Consider the following 24737-nt stretch of genomic DNA (forward strand, 5'->3'; position numbering starts at 1 on the left):
CGGGGCGTGCCAGCGCCCGGCAGCCGGGCCCGCTCCCCACCGCCCAATTAACAGACGCTGCTAACATTAATTAACATGCCCATGCCGTTTATTACTCAGAAACAAAGGTCGCGCTATCTTCCGAGTGAAGTTTCTTGGTTGGATGAACGGACAACTGCTGGTGGAATACTCCAAATGGGTGATGATTTCAATAGTGCATAGCCTGGTTCTGGACAGGTGATGCCCGGAGCAGAATCCCGTCTGGTTACCTCGCCGAGGCGGTCTTGTTGCACTGTCAGGCTTCCCGTGGGGGCTGTGCTTCAGGAGAACTTCCCTGCCTGAGGTGGGGGGCCAAGGAAGCCTCCTGCCTGCTTGGTGGCAGCCCGGGAAGGAGCGAGGCCCAGCATCTTCTGGATGTTCTGCAAGAACAGCAAACAGCAGGGGAGCTCAGACCATGGTGAGGGAAACAGAGCAAGAAATCCCAACTCTGCTCACAGAATAGCTGGGGTTAGAAGGAACCTCTGGACCTCATCCAGTCCAACCCCCCAGCTAAGGCAGGGTCACCTGGAGCAGGTGACAGGAACACCTCCAGGTGGGTTTGGAATGTCTCTGGACAGGGAGACTCCACGCCTTCCTTGGCCAGCTGTTCAGTCCTCTGCCACTCTCATTGTAAAGAATTTCTTCCTCACATTGAGGTGAAACTTCTTGTTGTTTAGTTCATGGCCACTGCTCCTCATTCTATTGCTGGGCACCACTGAAGAGTTTGGCACCATCCTGCTGAAACCCACCTTTGAGACATTCAAATGAGATTCCCTCTCAATCTTCTCTTTGTATTAAACAGGCCCAGCTCTTGTAGTCTCTCCTCATTAGAGATGTTCCAGACCCCAAATCATCTCTGTGGCCTCTGCTGGACTCTCTCCAGTAGCACAAGTAAACTCTCCCCATTGTTTCAACAGATTCAGCTTCTCATCCACATAGTCTTAATTCATCTGGCTACTGTATATTGAACCTCTCTCCCTAAATTTTCAAAACAGCTCAGCATGGAGCCAGACAAGAGTGGCTGGGCCATTCTTCTCCACCTCAACAAAAGCCTCTGAATGCCATCATTTGGATGAGGATGCTTTCCCATTTTCAGCTACACACCCCACACCATTTACACACACTATTTAAGTTGCAATGGTATTTTATCTAACTGCTCCCAGCACCAGCTCACAGGCAGACTCCTGCACCTCTTGGTTTTCCCAAATTCCAGAAAGCACTGTTGGTGGTGGCCATGGGAGCTGGAGTCTCCTAATGCAGTTGGAATTTGGGACAGCAGCATGGCAACCAGAGTGTGTGCCAAGTGCAAGTCAGGAGCTTAGTCCCAGAATTAACATGAATGCCAGTGCTGCAGACAGAACAATGGGGCGCTGGAGACATGCAGGACAACAGGACATATGGAGCAAACCCCAAAACCTGACTATTGGGATGACCTCATCTGCATCCCAGCCGAGTGTTTCAGTGGAAAACAACAAACAGGGCAAGAATTAATTAGCAGAGCCAGGCATAATCCAAAAAACCAGAGCAAAATATTTAAATGTGAATGTTTTTCTTGACTTTTGAGAAATTTCTTTTAAATTTCAAAATAGTGCAACTACAAAGAGCCACCAGTTCTTTGAGTTTCATCCTTCACTATAAAGAACTCCAGCTCAAGATGCTGCTCCTGCAGTGCTGACAAAAAAAAGGACATCTGAGACACAGGGGAAAGAAGAAAACAACTGTGGCCTCCTCGTGTCACCCCCAGTGCTGGCCATCGAGACAACAAAAGGAGGAAGGATTCTCTTCAAACCTGAGTGTCCTCTCCAAAATAACTGTCAGGATAGGTCAGACTGCAAGGTCACAGAGCTCTTGAACTTTTTATCATGGAAGGAGAATAAACTAAAAAAAAAAAAATAAAAAAAAAAAGAAGAAAAAGAAAAAAGAAAGGCATATAGTTTTGCAATTCCACAGTAGCTAAAATAAAATAAAATTTGGATTAATACCAGCTCAAGATTATGAAAAGAATGGTTTCAGCCCACACATAAGGAACATATGAAGAGGAATTACATCAGGTTTAGTCCATGGCATACATTAACCAGCCACTGGTTGATGTTCAGCAGCTGAATATGTATGTATGAGAGAATTAACTCCTTGCTGTGGTTCCTCTTAGTGGACAGAAAGGAGGCAAGGAGCAGCCAAGGGACAGACCAGCACAGCAGAGGGTGCTGCAGAGCCAGCAGCCTGCAGGACCGTGTCCTGTCAGCTTCCTGCCAGCTCACCCACAGAGCAGAGATCCTACAGTGATCCATGGAACCAAGGAACTGTGCACTGCCTCCTCCTGCTCCTTCTAGCAGGCAGAGAGGAGAACTGCAGTGCTAAAGTTTATTCCAACTGCTTGAAGAAGGGAGATGACAGTCTGTCTGTCTGTCTGAGTTCCAGACTACAGACACTGTCCAGCATTATCCCTACATGCACACCCCCTGCTCTGTAAGGCACAAAGCACTGCACACTAGCTCCAAAGCACGTTTTGCTGGACAGCAACCCTCAAATCTACACCTGGAAACACCAAAGATGGGGCAAGGTCCAGCAGAAACCTTGTCCCATCTGCTGTGGGCCATGTTGGACAAGGAAATGTGCAGTCTACTTCCAACACAAGCTTGGCCATCACCCTCAGGAGCAGGGAGGGAAGAGTAAGACTTAGGGATCCAAATCTCTCATCTGAGCTCTTCTGATCTTTCCTTAAATGACTGCAGGAAACACAGGAGCTGCTCTTGCTTTGGTCTTCAAACCCAGAAGGGACTTCAGACAAGACAGCAAGTGGCTCCCTGCCCTAAGACCAGGCTCTGTGGGAAAGTGCAGTCCTGGCAGTAGGGATAATTGCTGGCTCCCCTTCCCCCTGGGAATACATTTTGGTGAGAAGCAGTCTAATCTACAGTTCAGATGTGTGTGAAAAGGAAGTGAAGAGCAGCAAACAGCCCAGGAACAGCAGCATATCCCTCTTCCCAAACAGCACAGGTGAAGCCTGGGAGCTCAGGAGCAGGAGCAGCGACAGAGGATGTAACCCTGACACTGCACCTCCCACCCAGCCCAGCAGCAGACTTTCCCAGCTGAAAACCCAACAGCTCAAGGACCCTTGGAAGGCCTCTCCCAGCAACCTCCTCTCTCCAAACAGGAAGGCAGGAGGAACTAGGGGACAGGATTTACGTGCCAGGGAGAGCTGGGAACAGCGCAAAGGAAGTTACTCACTGTGAGGTGACTATTTTGGGAGATGCTGGCCAGGTCACAGGCAGCAGAGCTTCCCAGTCAGTGCTTGAAGAGTTTATCACCCCCACATGAAGAGAGTCCCTGATGCTGCTCCTGCCTGTCCCACTAATGTCACTTCAATCACCGCCCCAGCAGTCTCCCACTCCCGCAGATCCCCTGCATTTCCCACCAGGTCGCTGCTTTTTCACACACACCCCAGCTCCTGCTCTACCTCTGAGCTCCACAGGAACACCTCTTCCCTGTTCTTGATGGTTTCACTGGCAGCTCCAGGATTTTAGGAAAGGTTGAGGGACTGTGGTCTCCCTGGTTTGTTCACAACCTTTTCCCTGATTTTTGGTATGTCTGCTCCTCCTTTTGTGTCAGCAGCATCAAACACCGACTCCCATGCCACTTGTCCTCCCCTGGGCCAGCACCTGATCTGAAACCAACCTGGCAAGATTTCCCCTTCTGCACAACGGATCACAAAGCCTTCACCTCCAAGGTTACCCAAAGCATGAAGAGCAAGTCTTTGGCACCACTCTAAGCCCTTAATTACTTTCTTGCCCTCTCCCTCAGCCTGTCAGAGCTCTGAAGTCCTCTTCCCAATGCTGTTATCACCTAGGTTCTTTCATATAGCAATAAAGCCAAGAGCAGGATGCCAGCAGCAATCACAGCTTGAGTTCTGACCTCTTGTGCAAACTAAGGTGTCCTTGCCCTTCCCTGAAACAGCAAGGAGGAAGAGCTGAGCTGCCTGACAGCTGGAGAAGTGCAGGAATTGTTAACCATGATTACGTAGATAAGGCAGCACTGTGGAGATTGCAGTCTCACACCCTTCTCCAAAGCAATAAACTCTCTCTCCTCCTCCACAGGGACATCAGAAGGAGCTCTTGTGCACAAGGGCAATTTTTTCCCAGAAATTTTATGGAAAGCTCAACCCACTGCAAAGAGCTTAGCATTTCTGCCCCTCAGCTCATGCTGCCCACCAATCTCACCATCTAAATCATCAGGAAATGCCCAGCATTAGAATTAACCACAGGAATTATATTTTTGGACAAAACATGAGGGATTTTTCAGCAAGAGAGTTCCCCAATCAACCCAATGGTGCAGAAAAATCTTGCTGGTGTTGCTCTTTAGTTTCCTATCATAATCTGCAACACTGTAAAGAAAGAACTTTCCATGTAATAGGTAAGGCACAGCAGTACCAGCCAAGATTGCCTGAAGGAACAGGATCAGAACACAGCATCTCAGGAATTCTGGAAGGTGATCTTAAGAGCTTAATAAGAGCTCTCAGTGCTTTCAAAGCAGCAAACCCTGCTCTAGTCACTGGGAAGTGAAAGTTTGTCTTGCAGCAAAGAGAGTGAGGAAGCCCCTGCCTGGCCTTTGGTAAAACTGAGCCCGCTTGGAGTGAGGGGTGTCCAGACGAACCCTCAGGGGATCCTTTCAGCATAAGTGATTCTATAATTCATTATCTGCTTTTGCACAGGACCAGACTGGGATCCATTTCAGCACAAGCACCTAATACAAAGGGCTATGGGGAATTCCATCCACCAGTATGTACTTTGTGACTAAAGGAACTCTGTGTGAAGGAGCTGCTTCATCAAGCTCAGCCCAACTCCTGGAATTACACACCTCTTCCGTTTGATCTGCTTTAAGTCTATGTCCCTTAATCTAAGTTTCCTTGGCACCCCCGAGGAAAAGCAACAAGTGAGGGAGAGAAAAGCAGCAAGAATTCAGGAAATGAATCAAATAAAAGGGAAATATAAATACAGAAGAGAAGGTAATTTGCAGCTAGTTGCACCAGCATTCATCCAGAGCTTATTAACTTATCCCCAGAACCATATGGGTGGAAGTGGAAACTAGAATAGAATTCTTGTTGCACTAAGAAGGCCTTCTTGTCCTCACCAGCCATTCTGCCACTTAAGCTGCCTCCTGAACAAGTCTCTTATCCTCACTGATATCCCCATCTTCTTCCAAAAGATGGGACTATAGAGCTTTGCTGGAGAGCTCTGTGGAGCCTACTCTTGCCTTACCATACCAGATCCCCTCTCTGTGTCACGTCCCTAAAACTGGGAGAGAATTGACACCAAAGGTACAGTTCTTCAGTCTCTGACAAAAAACAGGCAGCCAGCAAAAACAGGAAGGACAAACCCAAAAGAGCAGCTTTAACTCTTTCCTCACTTTTCTAGCAGCTTTATGGACTGATGAAACTTCTAAAGAGCTGCAAGCCATCTAGGAAATTCCCCCTAAAGATGCTGCTGTTTGTAAAGATGTACATAAGGAGTAGCATTTAGATCAGCTTCTGATGGAGACAATCTCTTGTATGGCAATCCACAAAGTTATCACACAAGTCAGGAATCCATTTCTGCCAACTCTGTCCCAGAGCCCTGGTGCAAGTCTCCAGCCAAGTCTCCATCCCATCCAAGACAGCAACTATTTTAATGATTCCAGCCTGAAATTGCTTTGAATATGAGGCACAGGAATGAAGACAAACACAGATTATACATGAACACTCCTCTTCCTGGGTGGGGCTATGCTTTCCCTGCTCCAGGAACAGTGCACTCACCTGTCTGATTGACATGGTGCAGAGAATGTAGAGGAAGATGAAGGAGCAGTCGGTGTAATCCTCCCCCAGCAGGTTGCGGTGGGAGAGACCCTGGATGTACGAGAGGGGGATAAAGGGAAGCTTTGCCACCACTCGGCCATCAAATCTGCAAAAGAGACCACTGGATCACCACTGGAGACAGCACAAGAGCTTCTGGATATAGAAAGAACAAGTGAGCACCTTCAACAGGCCAGCAGAGCAGGTAAGGCCACATGGAAGCTAAAACACCTTGCTGCCTTCTCCAGCCCCACTCCATACACTACACCAAGGAGGATAAAGACATCTCTCTCTCCAAGCCCTCCACAGGGCATGATTCCCTCAGGCACAGTTTCACCATCATCAAAGTGTTTCCTAGTGATTTAAGCGATCACCTGGACAAGCTGCTGGTTCATGAAATCATGGTGTTTTAAAGTTTTCTGGTGCATTTTATTTCTAAGTCAGATTTAGCAGAACACAGTCAGCACTTCAATAAAAAATGAATGACTGTCACCCTGCTGTACTGCAGCTACTGCAACAAGACAGACCCTCTGCTTCAAGCAAAAGTGTTTTTTAAACCAGAGCATAAATCAAAAACACCTTTTCCTTCCCTGGAGCAGCTGTGCTCCTCAGGATGCCATCAGCAGCACACTTCATACCCCAGTTTCTCTGCATCAGCTGTGGGGATGCAGGCAGTGCAGAGGCAGGATGATGCCGCATATTCCGAGCGGCATGTCCTGCTCCTGGAATCCCTCCAGCCCCACATTCCAGGGCATCAGGCAGAGTGTGAATTTTGGCCAGTTTGCAAAGATTTCTCCCAAGCCAGACAGTCGACCCAATCTTTTGATGTAGATGTGTATGATGCCTCATCAGCATGTGCATATTTGGATGTTATTTTCTCTGCATGTGCTGATTTTCGAACAGGTGTTTCTTGTTTCAAGAGATCCTAAATGAGCCTTCTTTCCTGTGGAGATGCATTCACACAGCCACGGCTCAAACACACGCCAACTTTGTTTACATCTCACAGGCAGTTTGGCAAAAGAGCTCGGAACGGATGTTTATCTCCCTGGAACATCCCCCAGTGGCTTAAAATTCTGCGTTATTCCTGCTGTGAGAATGACAAGTACTTCAGCAGTAGCACCCTGAGGTACCTGCTTCTAATTCCAGCAGGTTTTTCACAGTTATCAAGAGGTACCAGAATGCACAGGGAAGTGATTGCATGAAAAAGTTCCTGGCAAGAGACAATTGAGACACGCAGAAGGTAATTTCTGCCCCAGGTGAAATCTCTGGTGGTCTGCTGCAGATCTCACTGCCATAATGAACCTTTTAAGCCACAACAGTCACTCAGCTGTTTGTCTTGGGCACAGCATTCTGCTGTCTGGGTTTAAACCAGCCTTGCTGAGACTTCCACTTCCTTCCATCACAGTTCAACCTGCTGCCCCAGTACTGCTGATACTCCAGGAATGACAGCAGGAAATCATCTAGGGATTTCCAGTTTGACTAAGGGGGGACACTTGGCAATGGTGAGGTGCCCAGACAGAGCAGCAGCATCTGCAAAAAGGGTGCTGCTTCCACACAATTCCTTCTCCTTTTTTCCCAGCAGCCATGAAGTCATTCAAGAACAGGAAAAGCAGCAAATGTGGCCACAGCCATTGCAGGTGTCAGCCTCCCTTTTCCTTCTCCCACCACACCCACCATGCCTCCATGGATACTCCTGCTGCTCAAGTTCCCCCTAAAGAAAGAGGCAGTTCAATAAAAGATATGCCCAAGGGTTCACAACAATTCTTTGTTCAGTAGAACAAATGGTCTCTGTGGGCAGGAATCCTCAAAAGAGGAACAAGTAAACTTGGTAGAAGTTTATTGGTTTCGTCTACCTTTTTTTTTTTTTATTTTAAGTTCGTATCTATGGAAGGAGGAGCCATACAGCATTTAACCCAAACCAACTCATTCCTAAAGTTCTTAACAAACTTACAGTTCTGTAGTACCTGTTAGTCTCAGAATACTCAGAGCAACTGCCCCCTCCCCCTCTAGGAAAGTGGGCACAGTGAGAAAAAGGAATTTTAGTTTGTTTTTCTGTTTGTTTTAGGGACAGGTGCTGGTGTTTGTATTGTAGCCAAAGAGTAAGACAAGCACTTGGAGGTCTCAAGTGCAACCCTACAAATCCCCCCTCAGACCCCTCATTGCTCACAATGCACCTCCAGCCCTGCTCAGGGCTGCAGTGAAGTGAGACATCACCGACTCAAGACTGTACCCAAATTTTGAAATTCTCCAGTGCTGGGTTGCTTTGCTCTGCTCAGAACACTCAGTGCTGAAGTCTGACTAAGCTGAATAAATAAAGGATCCACACAGTGGCACTTCTGTTATTATGTTACCCCATGTTTGCAATTTATCCACCCACAGATCTCCAGAAAAATAACAATTGACTATCCTGGGGACTGCCAGCATAGAAACCAAAGGCTTCAGTGCCCAAGAACTCCTGTAAATTCCTGTTTGCAGGGCAAGGATGTTGCCCAGATCTCAAGCAACTTCCTAAAGGTTATCCTAACAATATTCATGTCATCTTCAGATTGAACAGCCAACAGTTCATATTTAAAGTGAATCAAGTTTTAAAAGCCAAGCATAGCCTTTCAGATTTGCATATCTGAAACAAAGCTGGCTGTAACCATGCAAACCAGTTTGGGGTTTCTTGTCTGTGTTTTTAAACTACACCTATGCCAGGTCACTTTTAAAACAAATGAAGCTTGGAGCCCATGCCTGGACCTGTTTATATCTGGACTCTTGATTACCTCAAGCAGGGCAACAACAAACTCTGCAATTACATTTCATTTCTAAGGGCAAGGGAGCTGACTCAGTTTGGTTTCCAAAACATTCTTTGGTCACACCACTACAGCAAAGCCAAAGCAGCTGAAGACTGAAGATGTTTGCCTGACATGCACCAAACTTGCCCTAATCAGGATGTTCCCATGCAGAAATGATATTAAAGCTGTGTCTAGACTGAATGCAATTTGTTCAATTTGCCTGTGTTCAGTACTCAGTGTTCCCTCCTGAGCTGAGCGTGAATGTGACGACCAAACCACATCTTCATAAGAAATATGGATCTATTTATTTATTTATGGTTTTTGGCTGGACAATGCCACTCTTAACACTTCAAATGATGAAGGGAAGGTGGAAAATATGTTCACCATAAAAATTTCAGAAAAACATGCAGGAAGTTGATACTTACATGGAATTGAACATTCCCATCAAGGCAGTGAAGCAGAAGCCGATGGCAAACATGGATTTCATCCGAACCTGCAGGCAGAAAAGTCAGAGATATTTAAAACAACAATTTAAAAGAGATATTTAAAACAACAGGCCCACACTGAGGTATTATGAGCTCACACCCTTAAAAACAGGCTTTGTACAGAACACTGAAATGAACAGGGGAAAAAGGATGACCCAGGAGACAGAGGGGTTGTAAAAGTGACTGGAGAAATCCCAAAGAGACTGGGTATGAAGGCAGCCACAGTGTGGGTCACTGATGGGAAGTGCTGCTTCAGGGAGATTAAACCAAAAAGTGCTCAAGAATTGGCCTGTCACCTTGCACAGGATGATTTTATTTTTTCCTTAAGCCTATAGAACTCATCAGGGGGATTCCCAGGGGACTCCCAGCAGGGGATCATTACAATGACCAAAGTTATAGGAAGCCAAAAAAATTAATTCTACTTTGAGAAACATCATGGAGACTTATAAAGATGAAAATAACTAAGGTTTGGCATGAGATGAGGCAGTAACTTTGTGGCTCATACTAAAATCTGTAGTTATTAGAGAAAATCCAGAAGGACCTTTCCAAAGGAAAAGCAGATTTGTCTGCCAATTGAACAAAGTCTTTGTGTTGGAAAACTGAAATCTTCAGCAGTTGGGAACAGGCTTTGATTTTTCATACCATTGACAAGTCCCTGTTGTTATTCTTCAGTTTCTCTTCTTGTCTCTCTGGAAAGACAAAATCAACAGTTATAATCAGTTATGTCAACCTAGAAACCAAAGTGTTTTTATTTCCAAGAAAACTTAACCTCTTTGGCTCTCCAAACAAATAACACTTCCAAAATCAACTCCAGCTCTCTTTGCCAGACAGTAGAAAGTGAAAAACTGTTCATAGCCAAATGCTTCTCCACCACAGCAACATGCAGTAAGTCAGGCACAAAGAGAGGAGGCGGCTGGAATCACCCATTCAGCACTTTTGAAAGAAATGCACCCAGTGTCAGATTTGCTAACTCAACCAACTCACACAGGGGCATGAGCACTGCTGCCAGGAAATAAAAACAGTGCCCCTCTACCACAGTTCCCAAAGGGAGCACTGATCAATTTGCTGTACACTATCATATATACATTGAATAAGTAAGGATTTTCTTTTGGAGGTCTCAAAAGGGAAAACCATGCATAGAGCTGGGAGCTGCACCTCAGCAATGCCAAAATCCTGCTGGTCTCAGTAATGAATTTTGCACTCTTCTCACACCTAGGAAATTCTCCAAAGAGGAAAGAGATTTTCTACATGAAATTCAGTAATGAGTGTACTACTGTGCTTTGCAGGAAACACTGTGGAAATTTAGTCTGTCCTTAAAACACCACAGACTTCAAAGATACTCAGATTTTCAAGAGGGCATTTTAAATGTCCCCCACTGGAGGGCTGCTCTGGCCTTCATCATTACCCACTATCTGGCACCTTCCCTGTCCCATGTCCCCATCCTGCCTTGTGCTCCTCTCAGACCAAGGGTCCAGAGGGGCAGCCAGGGCTGGGAATCCCTGCCAGCTGAAGGATGTGGATCATGAAGGAACAGAGAACAGCATGAGTGAAGAGGGTGATGCCTTTAGTTATTTTCCAGATTCTGTACTGCATTAGTGTGTAATTCTGAACTTCATATAAAGTGTTAGCAAGTTCTCTCTCCTGTTTAGTTAAACAAAACAATCCTTTTCCAGCCCCAGAACCAAGGACACTGCTGCAGCTTCAGGCACAAAAAGTGCAAACAGCAGAATTGAGGAGAGAATGTGGGGGGATGGGACTGCAGAACCTGGAGCTGCAATTGGACAATTAACCCAAATATGGAAATGGACCAAAACTTAGAAAAGTGTGAAAACTCCTGACTCAGAGCATATCTTGGGTGGAACCATGGTCAGGTTCACTGCCCAAGGTGAATCATTTGAAGGCCTTTTAATAAATCCCTACTTTATTCCTTTTACTTTGTCTAACCTCTGTTCCAGGTAGCATCTCAAGGCATCAGGGGAGAATGCAGAAGGGCTGCCAAGGGCTATCCAGCATGGGAATTTTGAGGGATCCCACTGAAGTTTCAGTACAAGAGCCCCACAGCTCAGAAATTCCACAATTCTCTCCCAAGCCCCTGCTAAGCACAGGAACTCACAGTCAGTGTTATGAAAAGCAACAGCAAGATCCCAACTTCTTAGAACCCTCTTTGCTATTTCCATTTGCTCCAAACTACAAACCATCCCCTCTGGCAGGAACCTTTCAGACACCTGCTTCCTGAGTCAGGTGGAAGGTTGTGTCCTGGGACATTTCAGCAACCACAGGCCAGCTCTTCAGGAATCCCATTTGGCACAAATACTTGTTTTTTCCCCTCTGCTGTTAGCTGAGCATCTATTTAGGTGGGTTAAAGGTTACATAGAGGAAAGAACACAGCTCTGATTGCCTAATATACCTGACCCAGCTCTCACCTATGTCTATAGATTCAAAATGAACATGCTCTGAGTGATCTACCAAGTTATATAAATGGTCTGTTCCTGCCCAAATCACACATCAAGAGCCTGCTAAGCACTTTACTGGGTAGTTTACAGTTGGGTAAAGGCACAGAAAAAGAGGACTGGGTAGCTCCCTGGAATCCAAAATCATCTTACTCTGCTCATTGGAACACAAATCATGAGGATACAGCGATAGAGATTTGCCAGGACTGGGGGTTTTTATTTTGTTTTAGTTTTGCTGTCCATCCAGCACATGTGTGGGCTCCTGGGAATGTCACTGTCTTTTCTTCCAGAAGCACATGGACACAGAAAACAGTAGAAAGGTTGAAGCTAACAAATCATCTCTTTAAACTGAAATGACATAAGGCTACACCAATGTTAAAGGTGTGCTGTTCCAGCAGGGCCCAAGGTACAATGTGACTATTGGCTCATTATACAGCTAAAAATAAAGTTTTTTAAGTAGGAAACACCAAATTAAGCATTCCCAAGAAACATTCTCCCTACCTCCTTGTGCACATGCATGATTCATCCCTTATGAAACCAAGTAATATCATCCACACACCTCCTGTCTTATTCTGTGCACAGAACAGATGGCAACTGAGGCAGGTCTGTACCACAGCTGTTACTTATCCATAAAGCCTCAGCTCAATATTTACTTTTTGTTAACTAAAATGGTAAAACTTGGAAGAACTCCAGCACAAGTAGATTTGCTGTGACAACAATGCCCCATCTTGCAGAATGATTTGACATCCTTGACATCTTGACAAGTTACTGAGATCAGAGATTTCCAAACCATTTAACAGCTGTGAGTCATTTTCTGCAAGTCCAGTGTGACATTTAGGGTTTCATTTTTCAGAAACACCAATAATTCATCTTTGCCTGAACACAAAAGAAATACTGAAGTTATGCAGCACTTGTTAAAAAAAAATTGAAAACCCCCAAAAAAATCAGTGTGAGAATCTTAAGCTTGGCCAGCAAGCATCACAGCAAACAAAATCAGTGGTTGTTTCCTAAGTTCTGATCTTTGTCCCTTTGTGCTTTGTTTTTCATCTGCAAAACAAGATTATTTCAGTGTATAAAAACTGGTGGAGCATCTGAAGTTCTCAGGTTCTAGTGTTTATTGGTTTAGTCCAAGCACAAGTAAAATATTGTCTGCTAGGAACACAGCTTGGATGGTGCCCTGCAAAAAAGTCATTGTCACGCTTTTTTTATTGAATGTTATCTGCAGTTGTCACATATGGTCACTTTCAAAGTTGCCTGTGTTCATCCCATGCAGGGATTAGTCAAGATTAAGAACTGAAATGCACTGAAAGAGGAAGCATTTTGGCTCCTGTCCCTTCAGGAACCTAACGACAACAGGTTTTCTACCTAGGAAGAGCTGTTTGAAGATGTGTTTATAATTCCCAAGCTTTGTACAGATCAAATGACTAATCCAGCTACCTGGTGTTACAGAGGAATGAGGAAACCAACTCCCAGGAGCTCTCAGAAGTGTTCCTGCCATGATCTCTGTAATAACTTTACAGAGCTTTGCTGCACGTTGCAAGTCCAGCAGATAGCAGATCCTCCTAAAACCTTTAAACATCTCTTTACCCTGTTCTTGCCTAGTTCAGTACTTAGTTACCCTAACCCAGAAAGAATTCTGCTTACTGACAATGAAAAAGAATGGAAAAACAAATCACTGCCTAAAACTGAGCAAAACTGATTTGTCAAAATTGAAATTCATCTAAGCATGGTTACACTTAACATGAACATCTTCAGCTCTAAAGTGTTCAAATGAAAGGGAAAAAAATACCCAAAACCACAATTAAGAGTCCTGCAGCTCCAGCAAGCTGCCATGCACTGCAGCAAAGAGCTTTGACAGCTGAAGTTAGTAACAGCCATGGATATCAAGGCTAAAATGTGAGAAAAACTCAGGGAGCTCAGCAAGAGGTGCTGCTCCTCTCAGTGATCCATCCATCTGATCAAAACCATCAGGAGGCTGGGTATCTCCTGCCTTGGAAGAGTTAGGCAAATGAATAAATAACCTTGAATGGAAGGAAAGGATAATCACTTCCATCAGTTTCTCAGCTTTCCACCATTCTTGAGGCACCAGTCTTACCTATCTTCTTTTTCTGCTGTCGGCCTGCTGATTCAGTTATCGTTTCCTTCTTCTTTTCCACTGCAAAAGGAAAAGATACTCCATCATTTCTACACAGTGATACCATCACTTCTTTCCCACACACCAAACAAAACATGTTATTCCTCTGCAGAACAGGGGCACAAAAAGCAGCCAAGTAGGACGAAGAACACGTTCAGAATCACTAAGTTATCAACTACTAAGGATGATTACTCCAATCACTTAAAAACTAACAAAAAAGTTTCAAAACCCTGGGTAAGATACAAACATATTTGAACTCTGTCAAGAGCCCATTACACTCTGGACTGAGCAGTCTGGGGACAATTTCAGCTCAAGTGACCCTTGCTGATTTGTCATTAGCATCAGACAGTACTTTTGATTCAGCAAATGGAATGAAAAGAGCTTTGTGGCAAGCTCTGCTCCCGATTATCTGCAGTGGGAAGCAGAATACAGCAAAGTCTGTGTTCTTCTACATCCCTTCTCCACAGGCAGCTATTCTCAGGGGAAATGCTGTCCAGGCTGGCAGCCACGGCCTCTCCATTCTCCAATTCTTTAGTACTGAAGTATTTCCAATATTTTAAAGCAGAAGCCTAAGGTCAAAGGTACTAAGACCCCAAAGGTAATAAGACCTGCAGCAAAGCAGGCGAGCAGAGCCAGCACAGGGAAATGGGAACACAACAAATGTGCTGATCAGCTGCAAAGGAGGTTCTGGGACAGCAGAAAAAGCTTTTCCAGGAAGCAAGAGACATTTTCATTCAAGACCTATAACAAGAGTACTGCAGGAAGTAAGGATGATGAAGCATGACCATGGTCTAACAACAAATCAGCCCTTTTTCACTTTGAACTCTCTGTATTTATGCAAACTGCATGTACCACATCTACTCTACCAACAAAGAGCCTTGGCTCACTGATAGCTGACAGATACCTGACTGCTGGGGTTCCTCTCCCTCGGGAAGTACCAGCTCAGCACAGACCTTCCAGCCCTGATTTCAAAGCCCAGAGGAAATGAAGACAGCCAACCTTCCAAGCCACACCAGGATTTTAGAGCTGCCTTATGAAATGCCTGTGAGTCAGTCACAACTCCTCAGAAAATCACACCAGCCCAGACAAGTCACCTCAGCATCAACCCTCCATGGCAATGGAGTGAGACACAATTGCTCTTCCCAAAGAACAAGAGGATCTCAGGTGGGCAGGAAGGAAAACAAGGAGCTTGTGTCCCTCGGGAATAAGGGAGAGAGGTGTCAGATGACACAGTGCTCACAGAACACTGTCTCCACAGCCTTCCTTATGCCAAATTCATCTGGGAAAACCCCATCAGTCCATCCCTGTCCTGGCCCACACAACCCCAACAGCCCCAGCTCTAAACCCTAGACAGTGTTATTAAGCCTTATGCCTAGCCTGAGGAACTCCAGGCCCCAATTCCCTCAGGACTGTCGGTGGGAACATCCACTTTAACACATCAGAAATTCCAGGGACAGATTTGTGCTGGGTAAATTTACCCCTACATTCACCCAGAGCAGCCCCTGCAGCAGCCTCAGCCAACGTTGAGCCTCTGCCTAGGAAGGAGAGGACAGGAAGAGATGAAATTAAGAAGTAACAATGTCTGCTCAAACACACTACCCAGCCCCTTTGTTTTTGCAAATCCTAAGGATTGCTAGGACTCTCATGGGAGAGCTTAAAGGTCTCAAATGTGTTTTTTCCTGTTTCAGATGTGTTAGATAACAGTTGAAAGGTGTGGCTCAAGTGGTCCACTTGGCAAGCTGCAAGCCCTCAGGTCAGCCATCTGTCCTCAGCACAAGAGAGGAAGGGAAGAAAAGCAAAGCTGAATTTTTACCGACTCCTTATTCAGCTTTACCTTTTTTTTTTTGGGGGGGGGGGGGGGGGGCGGTGAGATGGTGGGGGTCGGGGTGGGGGTGGGGGTTAGGGTTAGGAATCAGACAAGGAGACTAATCTAATTGAGATGCATGCACCTCACATCACTCCTTTCACAGATGATAGCCTAGCTACCAGGAGAGCTATAAAAGCAAACAGCATTAAACTCCTATAGCAATCATTAAACCCTAGAGATTAAGCCCTGCTAACTGCTTTTGGAATTGAACAGCACAAACACTAAGTTTGCAGCTGGGTTTCAACTCCTTCTCTAACTTGCTCTTCTGGGGCTAATCCCATCCCACACACAGGACAAGTGGGATTCAAGTGAGGCAGGCAGAGATGCAATCCCCATCTGCTCCTGCTGTGGTGACAAAAGCCCTTAATGTCGGAGCTGTGACACAAGCATGACTATACTTCAACTCCAAATTGCCCAGGAGAAGGCTGGAATAAACTGGGCTGGTAGGAGCAATATGTGATAATATTGTTCTCTCATGCATTAAAGAGCACTGACACCATAATGAGATATTTGTAAGGTGAAACCAGCTCTGTTTTGGCCCCCAAAAAATTTTTGGTCGTGTGCTGTCTGTCACTGCTGTAACTTGGGTGGGGTGTACACAGTAGAGGCTGAAAGGTCAGAATTTCTCCTCTGCAACTTGGCTTCTGATACAGACAAGCCCATTTAAACACTCCATGCTCCCTCCTGTTTACCATTTCTCTTAATATTTGACACAGATCTTCTGACTGCTCACCCTCAGCTCCCTGTTCTCTTCCCTCAACCTTTGTTTACTATCTCCCAGACCTCCTCTCTGTGGAATGATCCTGGGACTTATTTCCTAATATTTCCTAACCTATTTGCTTCCAGTTTATATTAGGAGAATTTTGCTTTATATCAGCTGATTGCTCAGAACTTTCTATGATGGCTTTGTCTATACTCAATGCCCACCATCAACCACCACATCTAATCTTTATATAAAATGCTTTTTCCTCATGATATTCTTTATTCAACCCAAATTCTTTCTTTCTACAGATATCAAATTCTCCTCTTCACCCCTGAAAAGCAGAAATTGCATCTTTGAAAGTATTTCAGACATTTATTTCAGACACTGGCTGCTGGTGTGCAGAAAAAATGATGCCAGTATCATTCTCTTATTCCCTCCTGTCAATGACAGGAGGACAATTTAACAAGGCAAAAGACCAGAATTAAGGACAGAAACAAGCCCCTGGTGAGCACTTACATTTCTTGCTCTGCTTTTCCACTTCAGCCTTTAACCTCTTGTATTTGTCTGTCCGATAAACCAGCACCCAGGTTATACCTGAAACAAAAACCCAGCCGGTGATGAGGGAATAAAAAACCTCCTGCAATTATGCTGATATGAGGGAGCAAATCCACGTGCAGGAATTAAACTTTAAGTCTACAAAACCCCCTTACAACACAGCCAAGGGAGCACAAAGCACCAGCAAACTGCACCATCCCTTTCCTTCAAATCCCCATTCCAAGTTCCTAGTAAAATACAACTGTAAAATAAACCATGAAATGAGCTATAGGTGTAAAACTGAAACAAGTTTTCAGTTGTTACTTTTATTGATAAATCTGTCTTGCAGGTGTCGAATGAAGATTTGGGACCGGAGGGAGGGGGGAAAAAGGGGATTTGGGGATACAGTATGGTATCAGAAATAGAACCTGTGACTTGTGACTACCCCAAAAGGCACCTATCCACCATTTCTTTAAAACACTGCTCCTATTTCAACCATTGAAATATAAAACACCTTTCCAAACACCATCACTGCAAGGTCAGGCGATTTCTTCAAACCTTCCCACTAAAACAACTGGACACAACCGTGATATCCTGTTTGATCCATGGAGGGAAAAAACCCAAATTCCCAGAGCATTGCTACAGAGCTCAGCGTTATTCTGAGGGATTCAGCTCTGTTTTGATGGATTCAGGGCTGTTCTGAGGGATTCAGCGCTGTTCTGTTGGGATTCAGCGCTGTTCTGAGGGATTCATTGCTGTTCTGAGGGATTCAGTGCTGTTCTGAGGGATTCAGCGCTATTCTGTTGGGATTCAGTGCTATTCTGAGGGATTCAGTGCTGTTCTGAGGGATTCAGCGCTGTTCTGTTGGGATTCAGCGCTGTTCTGAGGGATTCAGTGCTGTTCTGAGGGATTCAGCGCTGTTCTGAGGGATTCAGTGCTGTTCTGAGGGATTCAGCGCTGTTCTGTTGGGATTCAGCGCTGTTCTGTTGGGATTCAGTGCTGTTCTGTTGGGATTCAGTGCTGTTCTGAGGGATTCAGCGCTGTTCTGAGGGACTCAGTGCTGTTCTGAGGGATTCAGTGCTGTTCTGAGGGATTCAGTGCTGTTCTGTTGGGATTCAGGGCTGTTCTGAGGGATTCAGCGCTGTTCTGTTGGGATTCAGTGCTGTTCTGTTGGGATTCAGCGCTGCTCTGAGGGATTCAGTGCTGTTCTGAGGGATTCAGTGCTGTTCTGTTGGGATTCAGTGCTGTTCTGAGGGATTCAGTGCTGTTCTGTTGGGATTCAGTGCTGTTCTGAGGGATTCAGTGCTGTTCTGTTGGGATTCAGGGCTGTTCTGTTGGGATTCAGTGCTGTTCTGTTGGGATTCAGCACTGTTCTGAGGGATTCAGTGCTGTTCTCTTGGGATTCAGCGCTGTTCTGAGGGATTCAGTGCTGTTCTGTTGGGATTCAGTGCTGTTCTGAGGGATTCAGGGCTGTTCTGAGGGATTCAGCGCTGTTCTGAGGAATTCAGCGCTGTTCTGAGGGATTCAGTGCTGTTCTGAGGGATTCAGTGCTGTTCTGAGGGATTCAGTGCTGTTCTGAGGGATTCAGTGCTGTTCTGAGGGATTGAGCGCTGTTCTGTTGGGATTCAGTGCTGTTCTGTTGGGATTCAGTGCTGTTCTGAGGGATTCAACGCTGTTCTGTTGGGATTCAGCGCTGTTCTGAGGGGATTCAGCGCTGTTCTGAGGGATTCAACGCTGTTCTGTTGGGATTCAGTGCTGTTCTGAGGGATTCAGTGCTGTTCTGTGGGATTCAGCGCTGTTCTGTTGGGATTCAGTGCTGTTCTGAGGGATTCAGCGCTGTTCTGTTGGGATTCAGTGCTGTTCTGTTGGGATTCAGCGCTGTTCTGTTGGGATTCAGTGCTGTTCTGTTGGGATTCAGCGCTGTTCTGTTGGGATTCAGCACTGTTCTGAGGGATTCAGCGCTGTTCTGAGGGATTCAGCGCTGTTCTGTTGGGATTCAGCACTGTTCTGAGGGATTCAGCGCTGTTCTGAGGGATTCAGCGCTGTTCTGAGGGATTCAGTGCTCTTCTGAGGGATTCAGCGCTCTTGTGTTGGATTCAGCCCTGTTCTGAGGGATTCAGTGCTGTTCTGAGGGATTCAGCGCTGTTCTGTTGGGATTCAGCGCTGTTCTGTTGGGATTCAGTGCTGTTCTGAGGGATTCAGTGCTGTTCTGAGGGATTCAGGGCTGTTCTGAGGGATTCAGTGCTGTTCTGAGGGATTCAGCGCTGTTCTGAGGGATTCAGTGCTGTTCTGTTGGGATTCAGCGCTGTTCTGTTGCGATTCAGCGCTGTTCTGAGGGATTCAGTGCTGTTCTGAGGGATTCAGGGCTGTTCTGAGGGATTCAGTGCTGTTCTGAGGGATTCAACGCTGTTCTGTTGGGATTCAGTGCTGTTCTGAGGGATTCAGTGCTGTTCTGAGGGACTCAGGGCTGTTCTGAGGGATTCAGGGCTGTTCTGAGGGATTCAGTGCTGTTCTGAGGGATTCAGCGCTGTTCTGTTGGGATTCAGCGCTGTTCTGTTGGGATTCAGTGCTGTTCTGTTGGGATTCAGGGCTGTTCTGAGGGATTCAGGGCTGTTCTGAGGGATTCAGTGCTGTTCTGAGGGATTCAGTGCTGTTCTGTTGGGATTCAGCGCTGTTCTGTTGGGATTCAGCGCTGTTCTGAGGGATTCAGTGCTGTTCTGAGGGATTCAGTGCTGTTCTGTTGGGATTCAGTGCTGTTCTGTTGGGATTCAGCACTGTTCTGTTGGGATTCAGCGCTGTTCTGAGGGATTCAGTGCTATTCTGTTGGGATTCAGCGCTGTTCTGAGGGATTCAGCGCTGTTCTGAGGGATTCAGCGCTGTTCTGAGGGATTCATTGCTGTTCTGAGGGATTCAGGGCTGTTCTGTTGGGATTCAGTGCTGTTCTGTTGGGATTCAGTGCTGTTCCGAGGGATTCAGTGCTGTTCTGTTGGGATTCAGCGCTGTTCTGAGGGATTCATTGCTGTTCTGAGGGATTCAGGGCTGTTCTGTTGGGATTCAGTGCTGTTCTGTTGGGATTCAGTGCTGTTCTGAGGGATTCAGTGCTGTTCTGTTGGGATTCAGCGCTGTTCTGAGGGATTCAGTGCTGTTCTGTTGGGATTCAGAGCTGTTCTGTTGGGATTCAGCGCTGTTCTGAGGGATTCAGCACTGTTCTGAGGGATTCAGTGCTGTTCTGAGGGATTCAGGGCTGTTCTGAGGGATTCAACACTGTTCTGTTGGGATTCAGCGCTGTTCTGAGGGGATTCAGCGCTGTTCTGAGGGGATTCAGCGCTGTTCTGAGGGATTCAACGCTGTTCTGTTGGGATTCAGTGCTGTTCTGAGGGATTCAGTGCTGTTCTGTGGGATTCAGCGCTGTTCTGTTGGGATTCAGTGCTGTTCTGAGGGATTCAGTGCTGTTCTGTTGGGATTCAGTGCTGTTCTGTTGGGATTCAGTGCTGTTCTGAGGGATTCAGCGCTGTTCTGTTGGGATTCAGCGCTGTTCTGTTGGGATTCAGCACTGTTCTGAGGGATTCAGCGCTGTTCTGAGGGATTCAGCGCTGTTCTGATGGATTCAGGGCTGTTCTGAGGGATTCAGCGCTGTTCTGTTGGGATTCAGCGCTGTTCTGAGGGATTCAGTGCTGTTCTGAGGGATTCAACGCTGTTCTGAGGGATTCAGTGCTGTTCTGAGGGATTCAGCGCTCTTGTGTTGGATTCAGCGCTGTTCTGAGGGATTCAGCGCTGTTCTGTTGGGATTCAGTGCTGTTCTGTTGGGATTCAGCGCTGTTCTGTTGGGATTCAGTGCTGTTCTGAGGGATTCAGTGCTGTTCTGAGGGATTCAGTGCTGTTCTGTTGGGATTCAGCGCTGTTCTGAGGGATTCAGTGCTGTTCTGAGGGATTCAGTGCTGTTCTGTTGGGATTCAGTGCTGTTCTGAGGGATTCAGCGCTGTTCTGTTGGGATTCAGTGCTGTTCTGTTGGGATTCAGCACTGTTCTGAGGGATTCAGTGCTGTTCTGTTGGGATTCAGCGCTGTTCTGAGGGATTCAGTGCTGTTCTGTTGGGATTCAGTGCTGTTCTGAGGGATTCAGGGCTGTTCTGAGGGATTCAGCGCTGTTCTGAGGGATTCAGCGCTGTTCTGAGGGATTCAGTGCTGTTCTGAGGGATTCAGTGCTGTTCTGAGGGATTCAGTGCTGTTCTGAGGGATTCAGCGCTGTTCTGTTGGGATTCAGCGCTGTTCTGAGGGATTCAGCGCTGTTCTGAGGGATTCAGTGCTGTTCTGAGGGATTCAGTGCTGTTCTGTTGGGATTCAGAGCTGTTCTGTTGGGATTCAGCGCTGTTCTGAGGGATTCAGTGCTGTTCTGAGGGATTCAGCGCTGTTCTGAGGGATTGAGCGCTGTTCTGTTGGGATTCAGTGCTGTTCTGTTGGGATTCAGTGCTGTTCTGAGGGATTCAACGCTGTTCTGTTGGGATTCAGCGCTGTTCTGAGGGGATTCAGCGCTGTTCTGAGGGATTCAACGCTGTTCTGTTGGGATTCAGTGCTGTTCTGAGGGATTCAGTGCTGTTCTGTGGGATTCAGCGCTGTTCTGTTGGGATTCAGTGCTGTTCTGAGGGATTCAGCGCTGTTCTGTTGGGATTCAGTGCTGTTCTGTTGGGATTCAGCGCTGTTCTGTTGGGATTCAGTGCTGTTCTGTTGGGATTCAGCGCTGTTCTGTTGGGATTCAGCACTGTTCTGAGGGATTCAGCGCTGTTCTGAGGGATTCAGCGCTGTTCTGAGGGATTCAGCGCTGTTCTGTTGGGATTCAGCGCTGTTCTGAGGGATTCAGCGCTGTTCTGAGGGATTCAGTGCTGTTCTGAGGGATTCAGTGCTCTTCTGAGGGATTCAGCGCTCTTGTGTTGGATTCAGCGCTGTTCTGAGGGATTCAGCGCTGTTCTGAGGGATTCAGCGCTGTTCTGTTGGGATTCAGCGCTGTTCTGTTGGGATTCAGCGCTGTTCTGAGGGATTCAGCGCTGTTCTGTTGGGATTCAGTGCTGTTCTGAGTGATTCAGGGCTGTTCTGTTGGGATTCAGTGCTGTTCTGAGGGATTCAACGCTGTTCTGAGGGATTCAGTGCTGTTCTGAGGGATTCAGGGCTGTTCTGAGGGATTCAGTGCTGTTCTGAGGGATTCAGGGCTGTTCTGAGGGATTCAGTGCTGTTCTGAGGGATTCAACGCTGTTCTGTTGGGATTCAGTGCTGTTCTGAGGGATTCAGTGCTGTTCTGAGGGACTCAGGGCTGTTCTGAGGGATTCAGGGCTGTTCTGAGGGATTCAGTGCTGTTCTGAGGGATTCAGCGCTGTTCTGTTGGGATTCAGGGCTGTTCTGAGGGATTCAGGGCTGTTCTGAGGGATTCAGTGCTGTTCTGAGGGATTCAGTGCTGTTCTGTTGGGATTCAGCGCTGTTCTGTTGGGATTCAGCGCTGTTCTGAGGGATTCAGTGCTGTTCTGAGGGATTCAGTGCTGTTCTGTTGGGATTCAGTGCTGTTCTGTTGCGATTCAGCACTGTTCTGTTGGGATTCAGCGCTGTTCTGAGGGATTCAGTGCTGTTCTGTTGGGATTCAGTGCTGTTCTGAGGGATTCAGCGCTGTTCTGAGGGATTCAGCGCTGTTCTGAGGGATTCATTGCTGTTCTGAGGGTTTCAGGGCTGTTCTGTTGGGATTCAGTGCTGTTCTGTTGGGATTCAGTGCTGTTCTGTTGGGATTCAGCGCTGTTCTGAGGGATTCAGTGCTTTTCTGAGGGATTCAGTGCTGTTCTGTTGGGATTCAGCGCTGTTCTGAGGGATTCAGCACTGTTCTGAGGGATTCAGTGCTGTTCTGAGGGATTCAGGGCTGTTCTGACGGATTCAACGCTGTTCTGTTGGGATTCAGCGCTGTTCTGAGGGGATTCAGCGCTGTTCTGAGGGATTCAACGCTGTTCTGTTGGGATTCAGTGCTGTTCTGAGGGATTCAGTGCTGTTCTGAGGGATTCAGCGCTGTTCTGTTGGGATTCAGTGCTGTTCTGTTGGGATTCAGTGCTGTTCTGAGGGATTCAGCGCTGTTCTGTTGGGATTCAGCGCTGTTCTGTTGGGATTCAGTGCTGTTCTGTTGGGATTCAGCGCTGTTCTGTTGGGATTCAGCACTGTTCTGAGGGATTCAGCGCTGTTCTGAGGGATTCAGCGCTGTTCTGATGGATTCAGGGCTGTTCTGAGGGATTCAGCGCTGTTCTGTTGGGATTCAGCGCTGTTCTGAGGGATTCAGTGCTGTTCTGAGGGATTCAGTGCTGTTCTGAGGGATTCAACGCTGTTCTGAGGGATTCAGTGCTCTTCTGAGGGATTCAGCGCTCTTGTGTTGGATTCAGCGCTGTTCTGAGGGATTCAGCGCTGTTCTGTTGGGATTCAGTGCTGTTCTGAGGGATTCAGCGCTGTTCTGAGGGATTCAGTGCTGTTCTGTTGGGATTCAGCGCTGTTCTGTTGGGATTCAGCGCTGTTCTGTTGGGATTCAGTGCTGTTCTGTTGGGATTCAGCGCTGTTCTGTTGGGATTCAGCGCTGTTCTGTTGGGATTCAGTGCCGTTCTGAGGGATTCAGCGCCGTTCTGTTGGGATTCAGTGCCGTTCTGAGGGATTCAGCGCTGTTCTGTTGGGATTCAGCGCTGTTCTGAGGGATTCAGCGCTGTTCTGAGGGATTCAGTGCTGTTCTGAGGGATTCAGGGCTGTTCTGAGGGATTCAGCGCTGTTCTGAGGGATTCAGCGCTGTTCTGAGGGATTCAGCGCTGTTCTGTTGGGATTCAGTGCTGTTCTGAGGGATTCAGTGCTGTTCTGAGGGATTCAGTGCTGTTCTGAGGGATTCAGGGCTGTTCTGAGGGATTCAGCGCTGTTCTGAGGGATTCAGCGCTGTTCTGTTGGGATTCAGCGCTGTTCTGTTGGGATTCAGCGCTGTTCTGTTGGGATTCAGGGCTGTTCTGAGGGATTCAGCGCTGTTCTGTTGGGATTCAGCGCTGTTCTGTTGGGATTCAGCGCTGTTCTGTTGGGATTCAGCGCTGTTCTGTTGGGATTCAGCGCTGTTCTGTTGGGATTCAGTGCTGTTCTGAGGGATTCAGTGCTGTTCTGAGGGATTCAGTGCTGTTCTGAGGGATTCAGCGCTGTTCTGTTGGGATTCAGTGCTGTTCTGTTGGGATTCAGCGCTGTTCTGAGGGATTCAGTGCTGTTCTGTTGGGATTCAGCGCTGTTCTGTTGGGATTCAGTGCTGTTCTGAGGGATTCAGCGCTGTTCTGAGGGATTCAGTGCTGTTCTGTTGGGATTCATCGCCGTTCTGAGGGATTCAGTGCTGTTCTGTTGGGATTCAGCGCTGTTCTGAGGGATTCAGCACTGTTCTGAGGGATTCAGTGCTGTTCTGAGGGATTCAGTGCTGTTCTGAGGGATTCAGCGCTGTTCTGTTGGGATTCAGCCTGTTCTGAGGGATTCAGCGCTGTTCTGAGGGATTCAGTGCTGTTCTGAGGGATTCAGTGCTGTTTTTGAGGTATTCAGTGCTGTTCTGAGGGATTCAGCCCTGTTTTGTTTGGATTCAGCGCTGTTCTGAGGGGATTCAGGCTGTTCTGAGGTGATTCACGCTCTCCTCCCCGTGAAGACGTTCGGGTGACCCCGAGCCCTTTTTCTCAGCCCGCCTCCCCAGTGCCCCAGTGCCACCGCTTCCCTCGCTCCCGGCCGCCCCCCGCACACAGCCGCGGCCCGTCCCGCTCACCCTCGGCCAGCAGCGCGGTACAGACGGAGATAAACACGATGAGGAGGGTGTCGGCGAACATGGTGCTCATGGTGGTGCCGCCGCCCCCGACCCGGTAACACCGCGCCGAACCCGGAAGTGCACCCGCAACCCGGAAGCTGCTCTCCTGCGTTACCTAGCAACAGGCG

The 24737-nt window shown here is 47.1% G+C and overlaps 1 protein-coding gene across 1 annotated transcript; it reads right to left on the bottom strand.

The window, feature by feature from the left end:
• Window positions 1-70: 70 nt before the first annotated feature.
• TMCO1 (transmembrane and coiled-coil domains 1) lies at window positions 71-24737 on the bottom strand. The gene is made up of 7 exons (XM_079313405.1): window positions 24571-24737; window positions 16772-16849; window positions 13647-13706; window positions 9744-9790; window positions 9042-9109; window positions 5804-5948; window positions 71-398 (listed from the first exon to the last, which is right to left on the bottom strand). The coding sequence occupies exons 1-7, from the start codon at window positions 24638-24640 to the stop codon at window positions 300-302; spliced, it is 567 nt and encodes a 188-aa protein (XP_079169531.1). The 5' UTR covers window positions 24641-24737; the 3' UTR covers window positions 71-299.

Source organism: Erithacus rubecula (genome assembly GCF_903797595.1).
Source record: "Erithacus rubecula genome assembly, chromosome: 10".
Taxonomy (NCBI): domain Eukaryota; kingdom Metazoa; phylum Chordata; class Aves; order Passeriformes; family Muscicapidae; genus Erithacus; species Erithacus rubecula.